Source organism: Coccinella septempunctata, chromosome 2 (assembly GCF_907165205.1).
Source record: "Coccinella septempunctata chromosome 2, icCocSept1.1, whole genome shotgun sequence".
Classification (NCBI taxonomy): domain Eukaryota; kingdom Metazoa; phylum Arthropoda; class Insecta; order Coleoptera; family Coccinellidae; genus Coccinella; species Coccinella septempunctata.
Window position 1 is genome coordinate 26,199,467 of NC_058190.1, and position 26,066 is coordinate 26,225,532.

The 26,066-nt window shown below is 34.5% G+C and overlaps 1 protein-coding gene across 1 annotated transcript; it reads right to left on the reverse strand.

Moving 5' to 3' along the window:
* Nucleotides 1–1,348: 1,348 nt before the first annotated feature.
* Nucleotides 1,349–17,840, reverse strand: LOC123307122 (putative ankyrin repeat protein RF_0381). Its single transcript, XM_044889339.1, has 5 exons — nt 17,771–17,840; nt 16,044–16,665; nt 12,406–13,588; nt 7,693–7,844; nt 1,349–3,444 (listed from the first exon to the last, which is right to left on the reverse strand). Exons 2-5 carry the CDS (start codon nt 16,303–16,305, stop codon nt 2,255–2,257), a joined length of 2,787 nt encoding a protein of 928 aa, XP_044745274.1. The 5' UTR covers nt 16,306–16,665; nt 17,771–17,840; the 3' UTR covers nt 1,349–2,254.
* Between the last annotated feature and the right edge of the window lie 8,226 nt (nt 17,841–26,066).

Below are 26,066 nucleotides of genomic sequence, written 5' to 3' on the forward strand. Positions count from 1 at the left end.
AGGGATGCTTCCTGCATACAACAATTTACGTGGATGAACAGTTCTCAATTGACCTGCAGGTCCTGCAGTGAAATGTTCACTGCATATGATTCAGTCAGTAGTGTTTCCAGGTCTTTATGCCCTGAAAATTGTATCCACTCCATAGCACTGAAAATACAAATCAATGAATGACTGAGTCACTTGTTACCAGTTTTGATACTTACATTCCCATTTTTCTTTTTATTTGATACACAGTTCTTCACCATACAATAATTTTGGAACGATGTTTTTTCACCAAGATATAAGACGAAAATTTCAATAATCACCAACTAGAATGAGTTTGATGATCATAAGGCGGTACGAGAATCATTCAAAACATTCGGAAAATCTTCGATCAAAATGGCCATCTGAAATCTCACAAAATTTCATATGTTTCTGCAAATGTTCTCGAATTAATATTTTAAACAGTTTTAGGGCCTTAAAACACTTTTGGAACACAAATGGCGCTCACATCACATTAGTCGTACTGTGATTCTAACGAGACAGTGGCGACAATTGTGGTCTCGTTTTTCATCGTTTTAGCAAGAATATGGCGAATTTGGTCACGTGACGTGACGTGAGCCAATCCGCATTCCGAATTAGAGATCATAGCATTGAATTCTGTGCTTCTAAGCCGCCATATTCTTGCTAAATTTCCAATTGTCGCCACTGTGTTTGATAGAGTCACTGTAATTAGTCGTATAGTGACTCTAACGAGACAGCGGCGACAATTGGAAATTTGGCAAGAATATGGCGGCTTAGAAGCACAGCCAACTTCCAACTAGATGAGTCATTCTTAAAGAACAATGTTTCACTGAGAATTATGCAATTTGTTACAGTGCCTATTAGTGACGTCACAACCACGAAACTATTTTGACCAACTTATTACTTTTTCTATCAAAATTAGCATACTTTTATCAAGATCAGAAGTAAATCATAAAAATTTCACATTTTTGAACTGATTATGTTCAAAATGCTACTTAGATGTGCCCTATATGGCGAATATATAATTTGTAACACCGCTACACAGTGTTAATACTCCATCAAAATGTTAATCCTCCATTTTTCCATGCAAAAATGACAATTTTAAATTTTGATGGGGCATCAATTTTTAATGGACTTTCGTGCAACTATACGTTTATCAGCAATTATTGTTACAGTCGAAAGTCCAGCCGTCTCGTTGAAAAGACAATATTTCTTTCAGAAAATATCACAATTGAGCTACTTTTTATTCTTATGTGAACCGAATATCAGGAGAAATATGGTAAACAGTTTGTGTGATGTAAAAAGAACCAAAGATTACCTGCAGCAATGAAATAATCTCTGGATGACATAAAATTTTATTTACATTTACATATAACAATAATATATACAAAGAAAAAGATAGTGAATAAGTAAAAATAAATTCCATAATGCAAAACAAAAACTGTGCAAACTTCAATATTATGAGACACAAAGTATAGATGTGAAAATAAAATATCAATTTTCAACATTTGAATAGCAGTTTAACGAATTACCTGAGATTTCTGACATAGAGGAATACTCGACTACAAAAATATCATATTTTAGAGATAATCGAGTTTTCTTGCTGATAATACAATTCTCACTGAGAAATATCATCGCAATTTAGTTGCAACATCAATGTGTATTATAAGTTAAAGATATTTCAACAGTTGAATCCTTACCTAAGAATATGAAAATTCAACAGAAATCACTCTGTCCGAATTACAGGGTGTTTCACTTCAAAATATTCAAAATACATATATAAAATAACTCAGATTCATCCTATATTCCAATTAATATTTATATATATATATATATAGGTATATATATTTCGAAAAATTAGTATTCCATTTCTGTGAAAGGATGTGTGTATAATATTCACAACGAAAGTCATAAACAATCTAGAACTAAAATTGCAATTCCGCCAGTGGCTTGGAATTTGGGAAGGATTGAACAGTGAACGTAAATGTGACATAATTTACTGGGGTTTGTAGAATGTACACTTTTAGCGGATATGGCAATGAAAAGTCGAATAGTTGTCCAATTCTGGACAAAAAAATTTCTAAATTTTCTAATAAAATATTCTTTAGCTCAGACAGGAGACACATTTCATTGGATAAAAAAGTTCTATTTAGTTATAATACACATGCTGTTCATTTCCTTGAATAAATTGATTTCTCCACTTTTGACCCACCCTCTATATTGATAATAAACGGTATTGTATACCCAAAGATCAAAGTAACCTTTTCAATTTCTTGAATAGATTCATTTCCTTAGTTGATATAAACCTCACGATTTCGTCAATTGAATCAAGATCCAGAATATTTTCACTTTGTTTGGATAGAAAATCACATATTGAAATTTCTGCTTTGAATCTCTCTATACCAGTTTTATGGTTACGTTCTAGATCAAGCCCGTAAATTGGAAATTGGTTCGTCTGCAAATCTGTGATTTCGATTCTAGAAGGATCATAACGAAAACACTTCGCTAAAACCTTTTCATCTGCAGACATCACCATGAATAATGATAACGAATCCTCGGGTTTCAATTTTTGATCCTTGAGAATGCTTAATTCTTTTCTGCATGACTTTTCAAGTTCAAAATTCTGTATGTCTGATCGAATTTCAGTTAATAGATGTTCATTGAATTCAAAATTCTTTTTGAATTCTTCAACAAATAAACATCTTATTAGTTCAGAACGGGTGCAGCGTGCCAAACAATTTATGAAGGTTTCGTTTGCTCGGTTCAAAATCGACGTATCTGCCCCTTTCTGTATCAAGAATAGTAAAAAACGGACAGAATGATTGCGAAATGCGGCAGCATGTAATATGGTACCAAAGAAGTTATCTCGTCTGTTCAAATTGGCACCATATTTCAGGAACAAATTAACCAATTTTTCGTTCCTGGATGTGCAAGCTACGGGAAAATACCTCATCAAGGTATGTAGGGGTGTAGCTCCATTAATATCTGCTGCATTTGTGTCGGCTACTTTCTGTAGAAGAAATTCACATGTATGGAAATCTGTACTTAAACCTTCAGAACAGAGTGTATGCAATGGAGTTCTTCCGAATATATCCGTTGAGTTGATATCTGCACCGTTCTCGACCAATATCTTGACTTGATCAAGACTATTTCCGAGGGCCCAGTGCAGCGGTGTTTGACCGGTTCTGTCTCTTGCCTCTAGGTCAGCCCCATTTTCAAGGAGGATTCTCGTTATAGCCACAGTGTCATATTGAACCGCTTCATGTAGAGCGGTTGACTGGCTCAGGCTACATTTTTTATTAATCTCCGCATTCCTGCCTATGGTATACTCTACCACGTCTGTCAAATGTCTTCTGACAGCTATAATCAGTACAGTGAATTCCCCAAGGAATATGTTCACATCTTCTACATATTCCAGGAACTTGATGATCAATTTTGAATCTGTAACGAAACAATGTCAAATATTTAATAAGTAATAAATAGTGATACACTAGTTAATTGAATAGTTTTTATACACTTAATGGATCAATAGCGTATTTTTAACACTCAGAGATTACAAGTAAATAGATGTGTGTTGACAGAAATAAAGGCGGAAGCACATTATTAACACGCGACACGAGCTGACGCGTAAATTGTACGCGAGTGGCATCCGTCGGGTGTTCATAGTATGATTCTTGTCTATAGAAAACAATACATTTGATTCTACTCAACACGTATCACGTTTCGTCGGGTCGCGTCGCGTTTGCCGAAACTAATTTTTTCGATAAGTGCTGGGCTGGCCCATTCAATACATTTTGTGAAATATTTTGAGAACCGTGTGGAATAAAGAAAAAATTTCAACGGCACAAATCAGCACAATTCAGCACAAATTTTTTTTTTTCTAAAATCAAAAAGTGCTGGGCCAAATTCACACACATAAATATCAGTCGTTGATATGCGTCTGAGGCCCGGTACTTTCACGTGCGAATAACTAAATTTATTAGATAAATCTTATTCTTAGTATAAGTGAATACAAGGGCGGATCCAGGATTTTTTTCTGGGGGGGCACAACCGGCAGACGAGCAAAAAAATCAACAGTAACTGTGGGAAATGAACTTCACTTTCATTTTTAAGAGTTCAAGTATGTATAGAAAGATCCGTCCGTCTAAATCCGCCTTGAGTGAATAAGCAGTCTTTTCACATTCAGTAGGGAGTAGAGAGAAGGAGAACGATCGCTGCTTTGAGACCATAGATTTTTTGACCCCTAAAATATGTTCCAATATGGTAGTTCATGTTTTTGCCAATAGGCGCGCTGGCCATCACTTGATGGCGAAATTTTGATTTAAACTAGTTGAAGTTGGCTGAGTTTTCCTGGTGACAGATGATAAGAATATTATTATTTTCGATTTTTGATAAGAGAACAACATATGACCATGGTTTTTTGTCTGTACACTGTATTTGTTTTTTTTTACAATATTTCTATATTTTCTTGTGTTTGTGCATTTAACTTCTGTGGATGTTTGTATACGCCTAAGATGTCTGGTGTCTGGTGTATTCACTGATTCGATTTTGTTTTTAAATTCGTGGGGATATGGGATCAGTTTAGTTTTTCCCACTGTAGTTAGCGCTGTGTAGAATTTGACAGAGCATTATCAATTGACATTTGAAAATAATTTGAATACATCCCTACGACTTACGAATATGTTGTATTTATATAAGCGATTATTGGTGTCTAAAAATGTATTAGTCTTGAGAAAGGGATGTAGAACATTAATTCATTCAACATGTCGTTCAGTAAGTTCAGTTTTCTATATGTACAATCAAGAACTACAGCCAAGAATTCAGTGTTGGAATTAGGGGCAGAACCAAATCAGATGAACGAACATTCGGGACGTATATAGGTAGCTAAGGTTTATGGCAATATTTCAAAGGACCTGTATTGGAAATACGTAATGTGAATTGTGGGCATGTATCGAGAAACAGAAATACATTGTAAATCTATTCTAGTCTGTTCTTCAAATATTCTTCATAAGTAGATATAGTGAAAATTCCCTTTCCGTCAACTGAATATATTAGATATATTAATATCCATTAATAAAAACCTGTTTTATTGAAATCATATTGAATTACCCCCTCATGAATTCAATTTATCAAACGGAAATTATCTTTAAGAATAGTAAATACCCCTTCGAACCCTTATTCGATAGTGTTGAAGTATTGACAGATTTGTTTTTACCACGAAAATCAAACTGTAAATCACAAATATTCCTTAACAGCTGACAAAATGGGCCAGTTCATATTTTGAACTCGTTGATCGATATTCGATATAAACCCAAAACAAAATAAAACGAGAGAGTATCATTGGACTTCCTTTGGTAGAACAAGGATAGAACGAAGCAAATGACTGATCCCATATCTCCGATTTTCTGAAATGTTGATGCTTGCAAAAAGTGACAAGTGCACACACCAGTATTTTAGACATCTTATATACGCCATAAGCTAAATAAATAAAATGACCATGGTGAAATGTTGAAGCATGCGCTAGTGTGAGAGTTTTTTGGCATCGGAAAGAAAAGGAGAAGAGATAGAATTTCCGAGAGCATTTTTGAGAGAAAATTGGAAAAAACCTCACCTCAAGAATCGACTAATAGGAAATTATTTGACAGATACTTATTCACATTGAATAAAATTTATTCTATGGTGAAAATACCGGGCCTGAATACTCTGAATTCTTCAGAAAGCTAATGCGAAATAACTAGTTCTTTCAAATATTTGTACTCAAACTTCATACAAGTTTCACGGCAAAAATGTTATAAGGACTCTTCATTCGGTGATTGTGATTTATTCTGATATCTGGTAATTATTATTTTTCAATGAAATTATCGCTCATTTTTCAGCTTCTAAAGTATATCAGTTGGATATTTAGGATTGAGTAATATTTCTCCATTGCTTACGGTAATATCCCGGTTACCTTTTCCTATCCTAACTCCTTTGTAGAATCACGTCATATGTCGCGGAAGTTATTAAAAGATATCGAATGTTGTGCGTGCACATTTACTTTTTTTGAGAAGTGTCTGTATAATATTGCGGAAAACAGCGAATCTCTACTCGTCGATTGTCAGATGCGTACTGTCTAGTTTTTCACCAGATGACACCATCCCCATATATTATACCAATATTGATAACACGCGTTCTAGACTACGACAAAAAGTGAAGCCAAATCGTTGGAAGGAATACACTTGTACGCATGCGAGAATTAGAAATTCGAAAATGACAATCAAGATATTGGTTAGTTTGTTTTCATATTTGACGTTGAATATTGAATGAATTCGAATGATGATTTATTTCAAACTCTTGTACAAATTTTGGGAAGAATTTCATATGAGGCGAAAGTTAATATTAAATTCATCGAGAATGTATCCGTTTTTTTCAACATTCAGATGAATCAACGAAAAGAGATCAAACCGAATAAGTGCATAAAAACAATTCACCCAATATTATTATGATTTGTGAAATGATAAGTGCCGAATAGAAATGGTATTGTGTACTCAGTAAACACAAGAGTGATATAATAATAAGTTCGTTTTATATTACTGTTTCATACCAGTTTCAATATAGCGTGTACCTACTGTAAACATCATACTCATCTCACCTCTTGTAAATCTACTCAATACTCAATGAAAAATATTTTTGGGTCAACATTTACTGTAATATGTAAGAGTTGTAGTTATATTATAAATAAAAGTACAGAGTGCTCATTGAAAGAGCCATGCTTCAATAGAAGCAATACAATAATAAATTTGGCAATAGAAATATTTAGAAGATGAGAAACTGGTAGATATTAGTAACTACAATTGAGCTTTATAAATAAAGATGTCGATTTAGATGTTTCACTATTTCAGTGCTGAAAAAAACAATCATAAATTGAACTATTATAGAATTATTATCTCAACTGCCAACTGAATTTCAAGACAATAATAACAGACTTATCTAGAAGAAATGCAGATAATATATGATAGTGAACAATCTAGAAAAATGTTTTCATAGTCCTAAAATTTTGTTGATTCAACGTCCCTCTTGTTAATCTCCGCACTCCGCAGGTTTTCTGTGGAAAACACATAATATTTCACTATTGTTATGAATCCGAGCGTCTAGTGTGCAAATTGATGAATTTTGACTTCTAATTATTTGAAGTCAACGATGAAATAGAAATTACTAAGTAATGCAAATCTGAGTTTGAACCTGATTCAATCCAATATCAACATATTGATAGGTTAAGGTCGAAAATATTCGAATCAAAGATTATAATCTTTGATTCGAATGGTTGTGAAGTAAAATCATAGCATTCCTGTCAGTTCATAAAACCATGTATCAGAAAGAGACAGAGCTAATCAGGTATTTTAATTCTTAGTATTTCCGCACATGCGCAGAAGTCGATTCCACCCACGTGGTGAAACATATGCCACCCTCAACTTCTTTCGCTGTAATTCAAATGAACAAACAATAAGCTAAGCTAAGGGATATAATATGTCTTCCTAAATACAAAATAGCACAAAACTTATGTGTAGGAGTGTAGGAGAGTTAATTCTTTCGCTTATTACAAACCACGTTTTTATTTCAAACTTGATAAACTTGTTCAAGAGGTGAGCATTTTACATAGCGATGACAAACTTATTGTTAGTACCTGAATGAAAAATATTACGAACTCACCTTTGTTCCGAAAAACTTTCTGCATAATGGTTTGATTGTCTCCACATTCATGCAATGGATTTGCACCATGCTCAAGAAGAAGGCACATCACTAATTTGTCCCTGGAGCAGTGAAATTTCTTATCACCTACCAACAGTTCCAGGACAGTTTTTCTTTGACGATTCAAGGTATCAATATGAAAATCTAAATGTGGCAATTGATTCTTCAGAAAATCGGCCACAGTTTCGACCGACCAATGATTTCTAACATTTTCGACGAATGCGATAAATGAAACTTTTGTGTTGTTCTCCATGACTTCTAACTACTTCTGACGAACTCAAGAAATGAAATGGCACTGGACAGTTTATGGAAGAATAAAGTTAAGCTAGTCACATGACTCACAACTGAAACATCCAGTATGACAAGGGTACTTAAATATTTCAGGTAGAGCCCTTAACGATTTGCGAATAAGTTCCGAGAATTTGTCATCAACGTCCTTGTAGGTAATTGTGAATACCTGCCATACTGATGTCAAAAGTGAAAGACGATTTGTTTCTTACACTATTATTCTGGGGGCTATTCTAAAGAAATTTAGAGTAGTCTACGTCAATACGAGAAATCGATTCATTTGTTTAATTGTATTTGTATTCAGAGGCAGATAAGGTAAAGTGCATTACCCATAAATTAGAAAAGTATTACCATTCATGAAATATTTCATTATTGATATTATTCAGTCAGATCACTATTTTGCAGCCTTTCCGTTTTTTTCCATCTTTGGCATCCACAAGCATAAAGCATAATAATTGAACCCTTAATTTCGAAAAGCGCACGAGTCACATTTTTTTTAAAATCATTATGATTGAAGTTTTTGTTTAATAAATGTATCCCAACAAAATAATAAGCCTATGTTTTCTCTTTATCATCCTCCACGTTCAGTTCCGTTATAACCATTGTATTTTTCATAAGAAATATATTTTTGTTGCTCCTGAAAAGTTTTTATTACTGTACGCAAGTCCTTTTCAAAATGATGGGTTCAATATCGCTTCATCACACTCACGATACCTGAGCATCATATACCTATGCATGATGGTAGTTCAGTGCTGGTTTATCCACTGGGCATTAATTTTGATGGCTGAAAATTTTTTGAAAAAATAAGTTGCACATCCCATATACTCTTGTCCGAAAAGACTAGTCGGTACAGGGTAGGCGGTCGTCAAGATTTATTGGCTCTACTTGCTTATAAAAAATCTTATTTGTGCAATTTAAAGTACTACATTATAAAATTATAATTTAAGGAACAATAAAAGTGGTCAAAAATTGAACCCTCTCGAAAGGGATGAACTGAAGTGCCGCATTTTTAGATGCTTGTCTGTATGCGATTTCCTGTACTCCGCATCAAGACTTTTTCCACTTGCTTTTCACGCTATGAATTAATAAAATTATCAGCAAAGTTTATTACAAACGTGACCAAACTCTGTGCAATTTTCGTGGCACTCTTTTTATATTTCAAAAACCATTTTTATCCCCACTCTTTCGGATACCAAAACAACATATTGTAGATCTAACATTTTCATATGTATTCGAAAATAAAAAATATATTATTTGTTTGCGTTTCTCAGGATATTTCAGAAATTGCTTAAAATGGGCAAGCCCAATACTTCTGAAAAAGTGGGTTTCCACTGCCGATGTAGACATTATATAGATGTACCATGTTGTACCGCTGAAAATGAACCATTAGGGAAAATGTTAGTCCAGAACTTTTTCTTTTTTTTCACAATGACAACGGATTTAATGAAAACGTTTTCAAATTTGTACCACATTTGTGCTCACTTTTGTACAGGCATTGTTTGCATTTCTGTATTTCAATCGTGTATTTTCTCATTATGAATGAAAATTAAATATACCTCATATGAAATCAGTAGTGATTCTAAAATTATCAAAAGGTGTGAGCATCAGTTGTTTGTTTTTTTTCTCATATTATTATTTCTGTTCAGTTAACTAGTATGATAGCAGAATTGTTGTTTTCCTTTTTTATATTTTGAGTGCATAGGTTTACCTCCACTCTTACTGTAATTTAATAATAATAATAAAATTTGTTATCAAATTACATTCAGTAAAGAAATGGCTTAAACTACACTGCGATTCTCATGTTTAAAGCCCGTTTGCAACAGCCGAGAATTCTCTAGAGAATTTACTCGAAAATTCATGCGCCGTGAATTATTTACCGTTGCATACGCACAAAATAATATCTGCCGTTTTCTTGCTAGAATTTTGTAGAGAATTCTGCAGAGAACAGATAATTCTCGGCTGTTGCAAACGGGCTTAAAGGGCGACAATGAATGTCGAAGACAAGTTTCCTTGTTATCTTGGGTGTTATCGATAACTATTGAAAGTCAAAATCCAAGTTCACAAAATTACTTTTTCAATGAATTGGGTATCTATGTTAGATTCAAATACTCTAAATTTATTTTGTATAAACGTTTCGGCGCATCCGCCTCCTTGAGTATATATATAAAATTCTTAATTGGACATCTAAAATCAAACAAACATTTATAATATAAAAAAATGATAATCATGTTAACGTCTCACTGTTCGTTTTCGCCGTTGTTTTGGCTTCGTCTGGTAGGTATTGTCAAAGATTTCTCTGCCAAATTACCAAAATTCTTCGATGAGATCACGCAAAGCTCTCCAAGATTTTGCAGGATGGTTCTGAACGTTTATTGATTCCGATTATTTCTTCTAATCATTTATAAATGAGGGGAATACAAACTGGACTATTTCGAATCGGTTTGTTATTTTATCTACTTTCATTCTCTAAGCTATGAACAAATCGATCTTCTGTCAAATGTCAGATAAAAATAATCCATCTTCCCTCAGTTTTTAATCAACAATCATAAGTCGTTCTTGTATGTTAGCTTATCTACTTCGTTTATTTTTATCCTTTATCAAATTTGAATGAATTGAACTGAAATTCGCACAATCTGTCATTCTGTTCATTGAGTTAGTTTATCGTTTTATAAAAAAATTCAGCTATTTCTCTTTTGGTCTTCATTTTCTCTCTTCATATAGAACGCTGATTTGCTCGAAATCCATGTTTCTCTAAAGCCATATTTTCCTCCTTATTTGTCCAAATCGTGCTTTTATGTGCAGATATTCTGTTTCTCAACTTTTGCTTTGTTGTTCCAATATATATTGTATATACATATAAAAGATCGCAGGTTTTACAAGGAATTGAAGAAACCGAATTTTGCTGATCCCATTTATCTTATCCTTAATTCTTGTACAAATACTATTCAATTCATGTTCACTATTAAAAACTACCGTGTATCCCAATGTTTTCATAAGGTTCTTCATTTTTTCCTTCTTTCATGGGTATTGCTAATTTTTTTTTTCTAATATATTGATATCCACACTGAGATCCGAGTAAGGCCATCGTTCCAATATCCATCTGCTTTACTCATTCATGTTGTAGTTTGACTATTTCCACTATTCTTAGCGATTCTGCCGTCGAAAATATATTGGCTATATTACGGTGTAGATATGGAAAGAAGACGGAAGGTATAGTGAAACTTATATGGTATGGATATGGAAAGGATACTGAACGTATAGTGGAGATCAACCTTAATTGGGAACTTTTTAAATTCCTTTACCGAATCTCAAATTTCAGATTACCTTTTAAGGTAATATAGCTCATCTCTGATTCTATCAGCAATAAATCGAGAACTATAAACAGGGTGAGTCTTTGACTCCTTAAAATATTTCAACAGTGTATTCTTGAGGTCGAAGGAAACACTTTTTTTCCTATACCATTTTTCCGATTCGGCCCTGATAAAAATAATTAGTCATTTATATTTTCATAATGAGCCCTGGAGAAACAGAAATTACGTTCAGAATAACTAGCTAAATCTGTGACACTACACATTTTTGGATCTTTTGAACAGAGCTGTTTTCAGCCAAAATACCCAATTTTTCAAATTTCACAGATACTTTTTAATTTTTGAACATCAAATTACTCGAAAACAGCGGATTGTACAAGAAAATATTTTACTTTACTTTACAAAACTTTCAAATATTCATTAGATAGCGTCCAACTTAGTTTCAGCAGTTGGGTTCTTTGAATTGTTGGTATTTTTTGGTACGATACGGTCATAATGGGAAAACTAGAAATCGTGGGTCATACCTTGTTTTCGAAAAAGAACCACAAAATAAATGAAAAACTATTTAACGAAATTCTATAACAGTGTTTCTTTTGACATCAAGAATCTACTGTTAAAATATTTGTACGAGTCAAAGTATATTTTCTTCTGTATTCATTCGTATTCTCCTTACATAATTTGTCAACGCAGAGGCCCAAATTTTTCACATATTTCAGTAAAAATTTCCAATGTTTTTGAAGAATAATAAATTGACGACAATTTCCAGGGTTGCAACTTGTGTGGAAAAAAAAAATTAAATGAAACCATAGGAGTTATTCATCGATGACTAGAGAGTTTATTTTCTATTATTTTTAACACAATAATATGATATGAAAAATTACAAATATTACAATTCTACTATACGAAAATAAATATCATACAAAATTGTGCGAAATAAAATATACAGGTAGGCGAAAATATCGGAGCTTTTATAGTTTATTTACAAAGGATAATATAAATAATAAAAGAATACTGTACAAATTTTTGTTGATATAACGCTTTTTTATTCTGTAAAATAAAAACAAATCTGTTCCTTCACTGAAATAGAATTATATCCTCAGTTGACAAAAATTTCAGTATTTCGTCAATAGCATCATAATCTAAAATTCCATCACTTATTTCTGTTAGTAAATTGCGAACTGAAATTTCTGTGTTATATCTCCTCCACCCCAATAAATGATTTCTTTCCAAATCAGTCCCGTAAATTGGAAATCTTTCCGTTTCCGAAGAGAGTCTGATTCTAGATGGGTCGATGCGGAAAAACTTCGCTAAGACCCTCTCATTTACGGTCATAACTGTGTATAATGAGAAATAATCATCTTTATTTAATTTTATTTCCTTCATACTGCGCAATTCCTGTTTACACAACTCCGCGAATTCCAACATTTCTTCATCTGATCGAATTAAATCTAAGAGAGATCCAGGAAATTCGAATTTGTTTCTGCTCTCCTCAAGAAACATCCACTTCAGCAGCTCCTCAACTTCTGAACTACTGTCCCGATTCAGCATACACTCTATGAATGTTTCATTGAACCTATTCAAAAAAGACGTATCTGCCCCTTTTTCTATTAGGAATCTGATAAAAGAGACAGAACGTCCGAAGAAAGCGGCAGCATGTAATGCGCTACCAAACACATGGTCCTGTTGGTTCAAATTGCTGCCACATTGTAATAATAAATTTATTAATTTTTCGTTGTCCGATGGTGAATCTGGCTTTAGGGTCCATATCAAATTCAGTATCGGTGTAGACCCTCTTTCATCCGCCGCATTTATGTCAGACACTTTCTGAAGTAGAAGTTCATATATTGCGAAATTTATAGGCAAGCCATTACAACATAGTGTGTGTAATGGTGTTCTTGCACCATTGTCTTTTGAATTGACATCTGCGCCGTTCATAACTAACATCCTGACTTGATCAAAGGAGTTATTATGATCAAGAGCCCAATGAAGTGGTGTCTGTCCTTTGATATCTCTAGCCTCAATGTTGGCACCATTTTCAAGGAGGATTTCCGTTATTTCAACACTATCCAATGTAACTGCATCATGAAGAGGTGTATTCTGATGGCTATCGGACTCCTTATTAATTTCAGGATTTCTTCCAAGAATATATTTTACTAAGTCTTTAATTTGCCTTTCAACGGCTATATGCAGGGCCGTACTTCCGCCATGGAGCATATTGATATCCTTCACATATTCCAAGAACTTGATTATCAAGGAAGAATCTGGAATGAAACAATTAAAATGTAAATAAATATTTATTAAGGAAAACAAAGTGGGAACCACTTATTGTGATAATTTTCATTTCATGTTTTAGTTTTATATTTCTTTACTGGATGTCCCAATTTATGGAGTGAGAGGTGTTGCAAGATTGAAAAAAGAACAGGAACTTTAGCAGACTTTGCAATAATTTGAACATTTCCTTCTAGTTATGGGCTCAAAATAAGTCGATTATTCTTGTTCCGAATTATAGATGGATTTGTTGAATGATCATCTGATATTCAACCAATAGTTTTGCCGTATACGCAATGAAAAAGAGGAAGGGATTTTCATATTCACAAGAAGCAAGGGATTTCCGATCTCGAGTAAAATTCTAGAAGTCCCCGGAATATAAGATTCTGAAAATATTGTTTGCTCTTACACGAACCATCCTCCTCTACGAATTTCGAAATACACTTAAACACTTGAAGATATGATATATTTTGTTGTTCTTAGGATTTCAAGTGTTTCGATCCGAATCCAGAGATGAGTGATGTGCAATTTGCACATGGTACCTACTCGATTTTGGCGAGTACCAAATATTCATCGAGTTACTTGAAATAGTTTCCGAGAAAAACATAATCAGAAATAAAATGAACCCGAAAAGTATACTTCATGGGGCTATTTAAAAATAAGTAATTTAATCCTTGCACTCACATTTTTTCTCTCAATTCAAATAAGTGATTCTGATAATCTACTTACAAACCGCAATTGGCACTGTTGTTGTAACGGACGAGATCCGGAACTTATTCCATTTCAACAATCGAGAGGAGAGGACACTTCGAAATATGACCTTTCAAAGGCATTAGTTTATCGATTCCAAATATTGGATGCCAAAAAATATTATTGAAGCGGCTTGGATTTATTGTTGAATATTGATATTTTCGCTTCACAAAAATTCAAGTCGCTTACAATAATATTTTTCGTCCAATAGTTGGAATTGATAAACTAGTAACTTTGAAACAATTTCAATATCACGTATAGCATCTACCGATACCCCTCTTTACAAATGAAAATTTTTCATCAATTTGTTCCATTGTTAAATTGATCGAACTTGGGATATTAATAATATTGAATCACTTTTCAAAATTTTTTTCATCGAACCGATGTCTTTTGTTTCGCTTGTCTTGGCACCCATAATGGCAACATTTTATTCTCATCGCTTCAGTCTCCACATTTTTTTTAATAATTTTATTGCCGCAGCGTCAGAAAAACTTCAGCTTATCAAGAATTTGTCAATTTCTTGTCTTTTCGCCACAGATTACAGAAACAAAATTTACATTTGTGCAACCAGTTGGGAAGAGCATTATTTTTCGTATTGAGCGTATTTCTACAAATGAACGCGAAATACGAAAAATAGTGTTTCCTAACGTGTTTCACACAAATTTTTTTTCAATTTTGAATTGGATGTTGCTATGAATTCAAATTAAAAGTACTAAAAACGTTTTCAGAAGCTTCCCTCGGAAATTTCTTTGAAATCGTGTAGTGACGGAAATTATTCAATTTTTCACTCCGTTACTATGAAAGTCAGTATCGTTTCAGCATCAGTTGCGAAATATTTCATTATGAGTAACTGGTTGTGAAAAGTAAAACGTTTCAAAACGTCAATGACTTTTAAAAAGGGTCACTTTATATGTCAAAATTAAAAAAAAATTCTACGATACGATTTTTGGGCTAAGTTTACCATCTAAACTTGTTTCTGTGATCTGTGAATGAGCTTTACTTTCTTCAATTTTGACGTCAAAATCGCTAGCACAATAGCATCTGGTGGGTGAGTTTACCTTCACCCACCTGAAATGCTACTGTGCTAGCGAAACACTATTTAAAACTGATTTCAAAAACTAATTTTGTGAAAAATCGTTCCGAATATAAATATAAAACTCTTAATGAGAAGATAACATAAAATCAATATGACATAATTTACAAATTTTCGTCCAATGAAAATAAAAATTTCCAATAAGAAACAATAATGAATACTGCTGAAGCACACTTGTGCTTTTCATAGAAGACAGAAGAACGTGAACTGAACTTTAAGTAAAATACTTGAGAAACAAAATGTTTATGACAAAAAAATAACATTCCGAATTTCATAATTTGCAGTGATGAATGAACCTGAACGAATGCTTTCAAACCATTTAACTTGATGGAATCTAATATATTAGAGCAATACATTTTTCCATCGAACAATAGGTAGGTATACCATGTGCATGAGATGGAGTTTCAGCAGAGATTACCGTAACATAAAATTCAACGTATACCTTCTCTGCTGGTGATTTTGATCTGTACAAAAATTTGTCGAAATAAAATCACAGTGCGTCTTCTCTACCCGAAACTTCAATCAGAAATGAAAAAAAAAATAACTTGATTGACTTAAAAATCGAATGGGAATTGAATTGTTATAATTGAATGTATAGAACTCACCTCTGTTTCTTAAAATCTTTTGAATTATTGTCCCACCGCTTTTACATTTCTTCAAAGGATCAGCACCATTTTTAAGAAGAAGGCACATCACCAATTTTTCTCTGGAGCCATGACGTGTCGAACTACCAACCAAGAGTTCCAGGGCAGTTTTCTTCTTACTATTGCATGATTTCCTCAAGAAATCGGCCACAGTTCTGAATGACCAATTATATTTTACTTTGTGGACGAATACACTAGGTGATATTTTTGTTTTGGTCATCATAACTTCCAACGATGAAATGGCAGTAGATATTTTTAAAATTTTACACTGAAGAAGGAACCTAAGGTAAAGCGATGTATACAACTCACAACTGAAACATGAAAGGGCCACAGACTGGTAGATCTTCCCTTAAATACTTTAGGTTCAGGTATCGCCCTTAACGATTCGCAAGTCATTTCCGAGTATTCATATCTGAGTCGGCGCAACGACTTTGTAAGTACTTGTGAATCACTGCCATAAATCAAAATGTTGGAGTGGAGTTGTTTATTACTCTATTTTTGTTAGGGCTATTCTAAAGAAATATTCAGATATCATGATGGAGTCCCAAATTCCCTATCCAGTGATATGAGGAGATCTCCAAAACTAGAAGAGCAGTTCAAAATATAAATATTAGAAATATTTATTTTTATCAATATTTTAATCTACAAAGAGTTGAAGATATTCTAAAATTTCACTATTATTAGGAATATATGTGTATCGGATTCTTTATACACCTAGATAGGCGTTAAACTCTATGCTTACCTTATAATTATTCTTTTATTCTTTATTGATCATATTCAATCTAGAACCCAATTTATTTGATATTGAGCAAAAAACTCTACTTTTAAATAGGAAATTCCATTTATGAAAAAGGCATGGTCTCAACTAATTTTAATTTGGTTCAGATGTTGCAGGATTACCAACTTGCTAATTTGGACACGATCAGAGTAACTAATCTTTTCGTTTAGAAACTAACCTTTTTTTCCACATAGGATTCTAGTACTACTAAACGCCTGGGTTATGTGATAAGTAAATGGAAGGACTTTTCCTCGATGAAAGTGATTTCATCTATCAAGCCTTTGTGAAAAGTGAACTAACATATGGTTTGTTCTTTGTATGGAACCAGTGTCATACAAAATACGTTAATTGTATTGAAAGGTTACAAAACAATCTTTTATGGTTATTTTTCTAACATCTGCGAAAAGTTATACTTTCCCGCAAGCGTAAGCCGTTGGCAGAATGCCGAATGAATTGGCAATATTATTTATTCTACGACCGTTTTTTTCTCTACAGGAATGTAAGGAAAATTCTTTTCCTGAAAAACATGGTTTTCATCCAAGTGGAAACTTTGTCAGTTATGTGTCCCTTCTGAACTAGTAGTTCGCTTAATTCAAAAAACAACCCTGAAATTAATTATTTTTTATTTAGGTATGAAATAGTCGAGAATTAGGAGTGTTGACATATTACTCTCAATATCTCAGTTACATAGTCGATGCGGAAAAAAGGATATTAATAATGAATGTTAGCATATTTGTCTTGTATTTTTTTGGTTAATCACCTTTGATGTACTATATATTAGTTTTGTTATTTCATACACCTGCGAATGGGCCTCGGCCTGTTGGATTGATTTTGAATAAATGAAATAACGGTAAACAAAAATGAACTGAATGCCCAGCGCTTAAAATTACGGGAAGCATGCCATCGATACCTGAATCATTTTTGTCTTGGTAGATTCCCAAACTCATTTGATATTACGAATTACGGTAGATGCATAATCTAATATATAAAATTCTCGTATCACAGTTTTCGTTGCCATACTCCTCCGAAACGGCTTGACCGATTTTGATGAAATTTTTTGTGCTTATCCGGTATCTATGAGAATCGGCCAACATCTATTTTTCATCCCCCTAAATGTTAGGGGTAGTCCACCCCTAATTTTTATTTTTATTTTTTAGACAAAATTTTTAATTTCTATTTTTTATGATACATACATAATACAACATACAAAAGGAAATTATTTATATGGCAAAACAACGTTTGCCGGGTCAGCTAGTCTCTATTTAGAATTTAAGCTGTTACCTAGTCTTGAAAACTGTAAACTGTAGAACTCATGACTTTATATTATATAAAAATGAAAAACTCTTGAATTTCCAGCATTGTGCAGATTGTTTGCAGACATTCAAATTTCCAATGAAAAAAAGTCATATAATACCATCTTATTTACCTACGTACATGTTGACTGATCACGAACAAACTATGTTTTATTGATTTATTTCATTTATATGATACAGGGTCTTTCACGAGGAACCTCACCCATATTTATACGGGAAACTACTGAACGTATTTTCATGAAATTCAGCACTTATAAGTATTTTACGATGCTGATGAAATCTAAAATATTTTCAAGGCATGAGCACCTCCGGTTTTTCCGGAAATGACGTCAACTTCCGTTTTTCAAATTAGAACACCATTTTTTTATTGCAGAAATAGATTCCTTAAAAAATTCCAAGTTATTTTGATGTAAAATTTTTCAGTTTTGGTTGGAAAATTCTCTCAGAGCGGAAAAATTCGAAAAAAAAAATCGAAAATAGAGCTCCGCTGAAACAAGAATAACTTCGAGGTTTTTGGATGGAAAATTTTCATTTTTGGGATTTTTCAAGATGTAAGATTGATGTATCCACTTTAAAAATCGAAATCCCGATTCATGTTACAGGGGGTGAAAAAATCGCTTTCAAAGTTGGGGATGACAAAATCGTGAAAAATCAATTTTTTCAAATTAGAACCCCATTTTTTTATGGCAGATATTGAATCTACGTTGAAAAATAATGTGAGTGTATGCATCACACCCTTGCCCTGAAATGGATATTTTCTGAGTTATTCACAAAAAACTGTTTTTCGTCTTGAATTTTCAGCTATTTCTTTTCCCTTCACGCCAAAAAGATGAAATTTTCAGGAACTGTTATTTGAACCATTCTGTAGATGTTTCACCCCTTCTTGGAACCGACTTCAAGTTACTATTAGGAGAACCATGGCAAACTCTCGCAGTTATAACTAGAGAAGATGCTCAGAGTTTTGACCGTTAATTTCTAGACATTTATTTATACGTCTCAGGAATTTGAGATTTAAATAATCTTCATTGGTAAAATTAGGCATAGTGATCGATTTTATAACTTAATACGAATTATCACCAAATTAATAGTAAACACAAAATGCTACTGAATAAAGAGGAATTTGGCAGATGTAATTAATGATATCTATCATTAAAAAAAAAAATGTAAAACATGGTAAGTTTTTGCATATGGTTCATAAGGAATTATTTATTTATCACTGGAGAGAAAACCGATGGCCGATTAGTTGAACTAAAGAGGTTTCCGATACAAATTCGAATCAAAATTCGCCATCTATTTAGGAACAACCTGTAACTTTTTTCTCTTGCATATTAGGGTAGTAAAATCTAAAACATGGTTTAAGTAACAGTTCCTGAAAATTTCATCTTTTTGGCGTGAAGGGAAAAAAAAAAGCTGAAAATTCAAGACGAAAAACAGTTTTTTGTGAATAACTCAGAAAATATTCACTTTAGGGCAAGGGTGTGATGCATACACTCACATTATTTTTCAACGTAGATTCAATATCTGCCATAAAAAAATGGTGTTCTAATTTGAAAAACGGAAGTTGACGTCATTTCCGGAAAAACCGGAGGTGCTCATGCCTTGAAAATATTTTAGATTTCATCAGCATCGTGAAATACTTATAAGTGCTGAATTTCATGAAAATACGTTCAGTAGTTTCCCGTATAAATATGGGTGAGGTTCGTCGTGAAAGACCCTGTATATTTTGTCAACTCGTACACACGTTAAAAAAATCAGTAAGAACTTTTAGCGGTATACTCAGAGACAACAATGAATCTCATCTACTAACTCTTTCATATATTCTTACATCTTAAATTCTTAAATAGACTAATTATGCCTATTTACGGGATGTGCCGGATCGGCTTACATATTATTCAATAATATTTGTCAGCAATTTTTCGAAGCACCAACGAATTCAAGGCAGGTTTGGATTCAAAGCTTACTCTTTTATCAGATATCAGCACAATGCAGTTACTACAGTAGAAAGAAGGGGGAAGAAGTTGGATTTTCTCCTATGAAGAAGATGTCTTTCAATATAATAATTTCAGCTTATTCTTCACCCTGATTCATTAGGTCCTTTCGTTTGCATAAAAGTGTAGCAGTTTTCTACACTCGATTTGATTTATACCAGTGTAGAGGAAGTGTAGTTTATCTACACATAGTCAAAAGGAGATGTAGATAAACTACACCTCCTCTACACTGGTGTAAATTCAATCAGCAAACGAATACTAAAATCGTAGAAAAGTGCTACACTTTTTATGCAATCGAAAGGACCTATTGTCATTACACTTATACGGGCAAACAGAGAGTTTTTTTTCTGAGGTTTTATCTCTGTTGACATTTTTCCTTTGCTTACACTGAGATCTGGAACGAGGAACAGGATTGAGGATCTGCCTCTTGTTGACATTTCTTTACCCGCTTTATGTCGAGATAGCTGTCAGAAGTTTTCTAATTTGCTCCTGATTTTTTTATAGCTATTATTACAACTATGGAAATATGAACAGTATATTTCCCGAGGTTGTCAAAGTTACATCCCGAGGGCGGAGCCCGAGGGATGTTTAGACAACCGAGGGATATATATTCATATTTCCCGTGGTGTAATCAATCAATACATTCCGAGTCAATCGCTTGACAGGAGAAGACGTGCTACAGTGCTCCTAGTGCTATAAAAGAGAAAGCGGACGAGAAAGTCACAGTGCCGTAAAAGTGAAAGCGGAGGTGAAAGTGCCCACTAACCAAGCTACGGAATATTTGATTCCGTCTGTGAAGTTGTGTAGGTTCTATATTTGTTATCGGAATTTTAATTCGTTAAAATTTTCAAAGTTGGTGTTCATCCTAAGTGTCCAGAGAATTTTTTTATTTTCTCGTTGGTACTGCAGAAAACATCAAGTGAGCTTATTTTTCGTATCTTTCTTTCTGATTTTTCTCATAGCGTAGAGAATTTTGATGAGCCGTTTTGTTTTTATGCATGAGATACATTTTTCTTTTGTCTTGAAAAATTTTATTTCCAATTTCTTTGAGTAGCGAAGTAATTATTAATTAGATTCTAAAATGTCTGACCATTCGGACTGCGATTCCGTAATGGAAGAAGACGCGCCAGAAATCGCTAATGTCGTGTCCGAACACGATATTTTGAGAGAGGAGAACGCAAGTTTGAAAGCGAGGGTGAATGAGTTAGATAGATGCGTATCTAGCTTAGTTGCTGAGATTACAAATCTCAGGGAGAGGCTCGAGTTGCAGGAGGGAAATAAGGAAAGTTACTCCAAAGCACTCAAGAAGAACATTATCTTGAAAAATGTCCAAGAAGTGAACTTACCGGTTCAAAAACAGAAGATGGAGGTGGTCAAAACCCCTCAAACCAAAATTTCCCCACCCGCCAAAAGAGTGAGAAAGGATAGCTCCTCGTCAAATGAAGATACAAACAAGAAAAGAGTCTTGGAAACCTCAGACCAAGAGAAAACCACTCCAGTGGAGAGAAAAAAAAAATCCCCCCTGTCACCCTGAGAGGTACGTCCGAATGGACTTCAATTTCGAACGCGTTAATGCGAAACGGTATTAAATACCAAAGAGCGACGACAGTAAAGGACGGTGTAAGAATCGTCCCACAAAGCGCCGATGATCATAGAAGAATGACGGACTTCCTTCATAAAATAAATAGGGAGTTTTACACTCTTCAACGGGAGGAAGAAAAGAAAATATAAGCGGTAGTGAGATACCTACCGCTGGATGCAGATATCCCGACGATCCTTGACGACCTCAAGGATCAAGGGGTCGTCGATGCTGAGGTCATAAGGATGACCTCAAATAAAACAAAACAGCCGATGCCCTTATTGCTGGTTAAAACCCAGAATAAGGATATCTTCGAGGTGAAAAGGCTCTACAACATGAACTGTGTTGTTGAACCTAAGAGAAGGACGATTGGGCCTGGACAATGTTACCGCTGTCAGCGATATGGACATGCCCAAAGTAAGTGCACTTTTCCATGGAGGTGCGTGAAATGCTCCGGTAATCACAGCTCCAAGGAGTGTACGCTTACCAGGGAGAACGAGGAGCGAAATGCCTCTTGTGTTCTCTGCGGAGAGCAAGGACATCCAGCCAGCTACAAGGGATGTAGCGAATGGAAATTGGTCACTAAAAAGACCAAGAGATCGCCAAGATCGAACCAGATCAGCTCGAGGCCAACACAAAATACACCGAGGCCATCCCAAAACTCTTCGGAAGTGAAGAAACCCCAGGAAACTGCAACCAAAGTGGTCAAAGACACGGAGAATCCAGAGAAAAAGAAGGAAAAGTCAAAAACCGTCAAAAAAGCCGAAACCAGGAAAGGAATTTCTGGAATCACTGAGGAACTAGATAAGTTCACGAAAAACCTCCTCAGCACGATGATGCACAATCTGGAGAAAGAGATTGAGAAGAAGATGCAGCAAATTATTAAGAATATTTAATGGCTGATACGACGATAAAGAACAATCTCATAATTGTCTCTTGGAACGTCGAAGGATTGAGAGCCCGCAGATCAGAATTCGAAGAACTGATTGAAGAGAAGAGACCGGATGTCATAGCTCTCCAAGAAACAAGACTTAACGCCAACGTTCGGATAGCATTTCCCAATTACGATATCTACAGAAATGATAGATCTAACAGCACAGGTGGCGTTGCTATACTGGCTAGAAAGAATATGGATCACCATTTCGACCAAATATTCAATGGACAAGAAGTAGAAGCAATATCGATTATTGTGAATACTAATCGAGGACAAGTGAAGATTATTTCAACTTATAAATCACCGGATAAGGACATGCTGGAAGAGGATCTAAAAATGCTACTAGAAGGAAGACACCCTAAAATCATAATTGGTGATCTTAACTGCAAATCGCAGGAATGGAATAGTAGAGTGGAAAATACCAATAGGAGAAGACTGAAGATTTATGCTGAAAAACTTGATGCAGTTGTAATAGGACCTGATATACCGACCTACATACCAAGAGTAAATGGACTACCTGATGTACTGGACATTGTCGTAATGAAAGACATCACTGAAGAAATCAGCATTGATACAATAGAAGACGGAACTTCAGACCACAATCCCATAGAATTCATAGTGGGACATGGCCCAAGAAACGAAGAAGAGACACAAACCAAGGATCGCACAGACTGGGAGAAATATAAGAATTTACTTCAGGAGAAAATCACGGAAATTCCCCAAATAAACACCCGGGATGAATTAGATGAAGCAGTTGAAAAATTGGAAAATCAAATAAAAGAAGCCTATGAAGAAAGCACCAAGAGAATAAGGAAACCAATTCCGAAACATTCACACGGAGATACGCCAAGGGATATAAAGGAACTTATAAAAAAGAACAGAAGACTCAGAAAAATCTACAGAACAACAAAAAGAGAAGAAGACAAGAAGAAACTGAATAAGCATAGCCAGATATTGAAAAATGCTTTAACAGAACTGCGTAATAGCAGATGGCACCAGAGATTAAGGGAACTGAATACAATAGATCACTCGGCTTGGAAAATGCAAAAACGCTTACGACGAGAACGGACAGTTATACCTCCACTGCATGGAGCAAACGGAATGGTATATACGAGACTTGAGAAAGCCGAAGCACTGGCCGACTCAATTGAGAGAGAAGCCAGAATAAATTACAGAAATGATGATGACAATGAAGATCTAGAAGAAGAAGTGGAGGCAAACGAAGAACTGATGATGGAACCACCGGAAACCGAAACCATTCCAAAACCGGCTTCACCAACAGAAATCAAAGAGATCATTATGAAATTGAAAAACAGGAAAGCGCCGGGAGAAGATAAGATAACGAATTATATGTTGAAGAAATTGCCTAGAAAAGGAATAGCAGCCTTGACGAATATAACAAACGGAGTGATGAGGACCGAATACTACCCAAAGAGATGGAAAACTGCAGAAATGATAGTTTTCAACAAGCCTGGAAAGGAACGGAAATTTCCTCAAAATTATAGACCAATCAGCCTACTATCAACTACTAAAAGAGAAGATTGGGGATGGAAGAAAACCTTGAAGTTGATGGAGAAGAGATTGAATGGAAAAATGAAGCAACATACCTAGGAGTGACGCTTGACAGAGGACTTACATGGAAAAACCACATCAAATGTGCAGTTGATAAAACAAAAGCCGCAATGAGTAAACTTTATCCACTCATAGGCAGAAGAAGCCATATGAATAAGAACATCAAATTGACGATGATTAAAACAATTGCGCGACCACAACTCACATATGGTTCGGCGGCATGGGGCTTCGCAGCCAAGACCCACATCAAGAAAATACAGGCCACTGAGAATAAACTCCTTAGAATGGCGATGGACGTACCCTGGTTTGTTAGGAACAAACAAATCTACAAGGACTTGGAATGGGAACCAGTTACAGAATTTATGAAGAGAAAGGCGGAAAGGATATTCGACAAAGCCAAACAACATCCAAATGAGGAACTACGAAGATTGGTCGACTACGATCCAACGGAAGAAGCTAGAAGGTCAAGAACCTACCACCGAAGACCCAGAGATCAGTTAAGGATTTAAATGTAACCAAAGAAGAGCTTAACCTATAAAAGCTATAGGCAGCATACAAATATCAACACGACTACGATCGTGTGAGAGTCCAGAAACCATAAGAGTCAACTGGTTAATAGGCAAAATGCCCGGAACCTATGAAGAAGCAGTTAAGGGTTTTTAGTGGGTCTCGAGCTCAGAGAGTGAGAATCCCCACACTGTTCCCCCTCAGGAGAGGGTGTGTTCGGCTGTTTGCAGATTTTCCCCCTGCTACAAAAAAAAAAAAAAAAAAAAAAAAAAGTAATCAATAGTTTTTTTCTGATTGAAATAATCTGTTATGGGGAAATCATTGTTAGATTGTATATTTTTGTAATAATTAAATTTTTAACGTTGCTATGGGCCATGTTTCTGAAAATCATGGTTGACTGGTTTCATTTTGACGTCTTGTCAGAAATAAAATTATTGAAATAATGTCGAACTACGTCGAAACTCAATCGGCAAAAGCCCGTGAATCTTTGGTTCCGGCCAAATCTCAAGCTGCCTACAGTAGAGAGTACGATTGCTTTCAGGAGTGGAAAAGAAACAATTTGGTTGACGGTGTGAGCGATAATATTTTGTTAGCATATTTCCAAGATTTGGTATGTTGCTCTGATTCTTGTTATTCTCGATTAAAACGTTGATTGAAGTAATACTTCAAATTCGATTGACAACTGTGTTTTCTATTTGTGCCGATATAAAATTCGAATTAATAATGGATGATTTGGAAGATGAGATATTACTCGATGATCTTGATGCACTTGGCAATATCGAATTTGGATTTCCCAGATATTTTGCCCGTAGAAGAAATTATTTCGAAAGAATGGACCTCACTTTTTTCAGAAGATTTCGTTCAACGAAAGAAACCGTGTTATTTTTTTGCCATATATGGAGAATGATTTGGAATTTAATAATTAGTTATATTATACATATATAGATATTTCAGGAATAAAATTGTTGACCCAATAAATCAATTGCTACCTACATTGCGGTTTTATGCTAGTGCTGGTCAGTTGGCTTCTGTTGATAATTTCATAAATGTAGATGTATCGAAAGTATCAAGAATTATTGCTGCAGTTTCATTAGGCAATTGGTAAATTATATTCCGAATTCATTACAATGACCAAAGATGAGGATATAGTGCGAATTCAACAGTGCTTTCACAAGAAGGCTCTTTTTCCTCGAGTAATAGGATGTGTTGATGCTATCCATGTTCGCACTTCAAATATTCAAAACACAACACCGAAACTCCAAAAGAAATGTTCAAATTTCCCACCTTGACAACAGAAGTTCAGTCAGAAAACC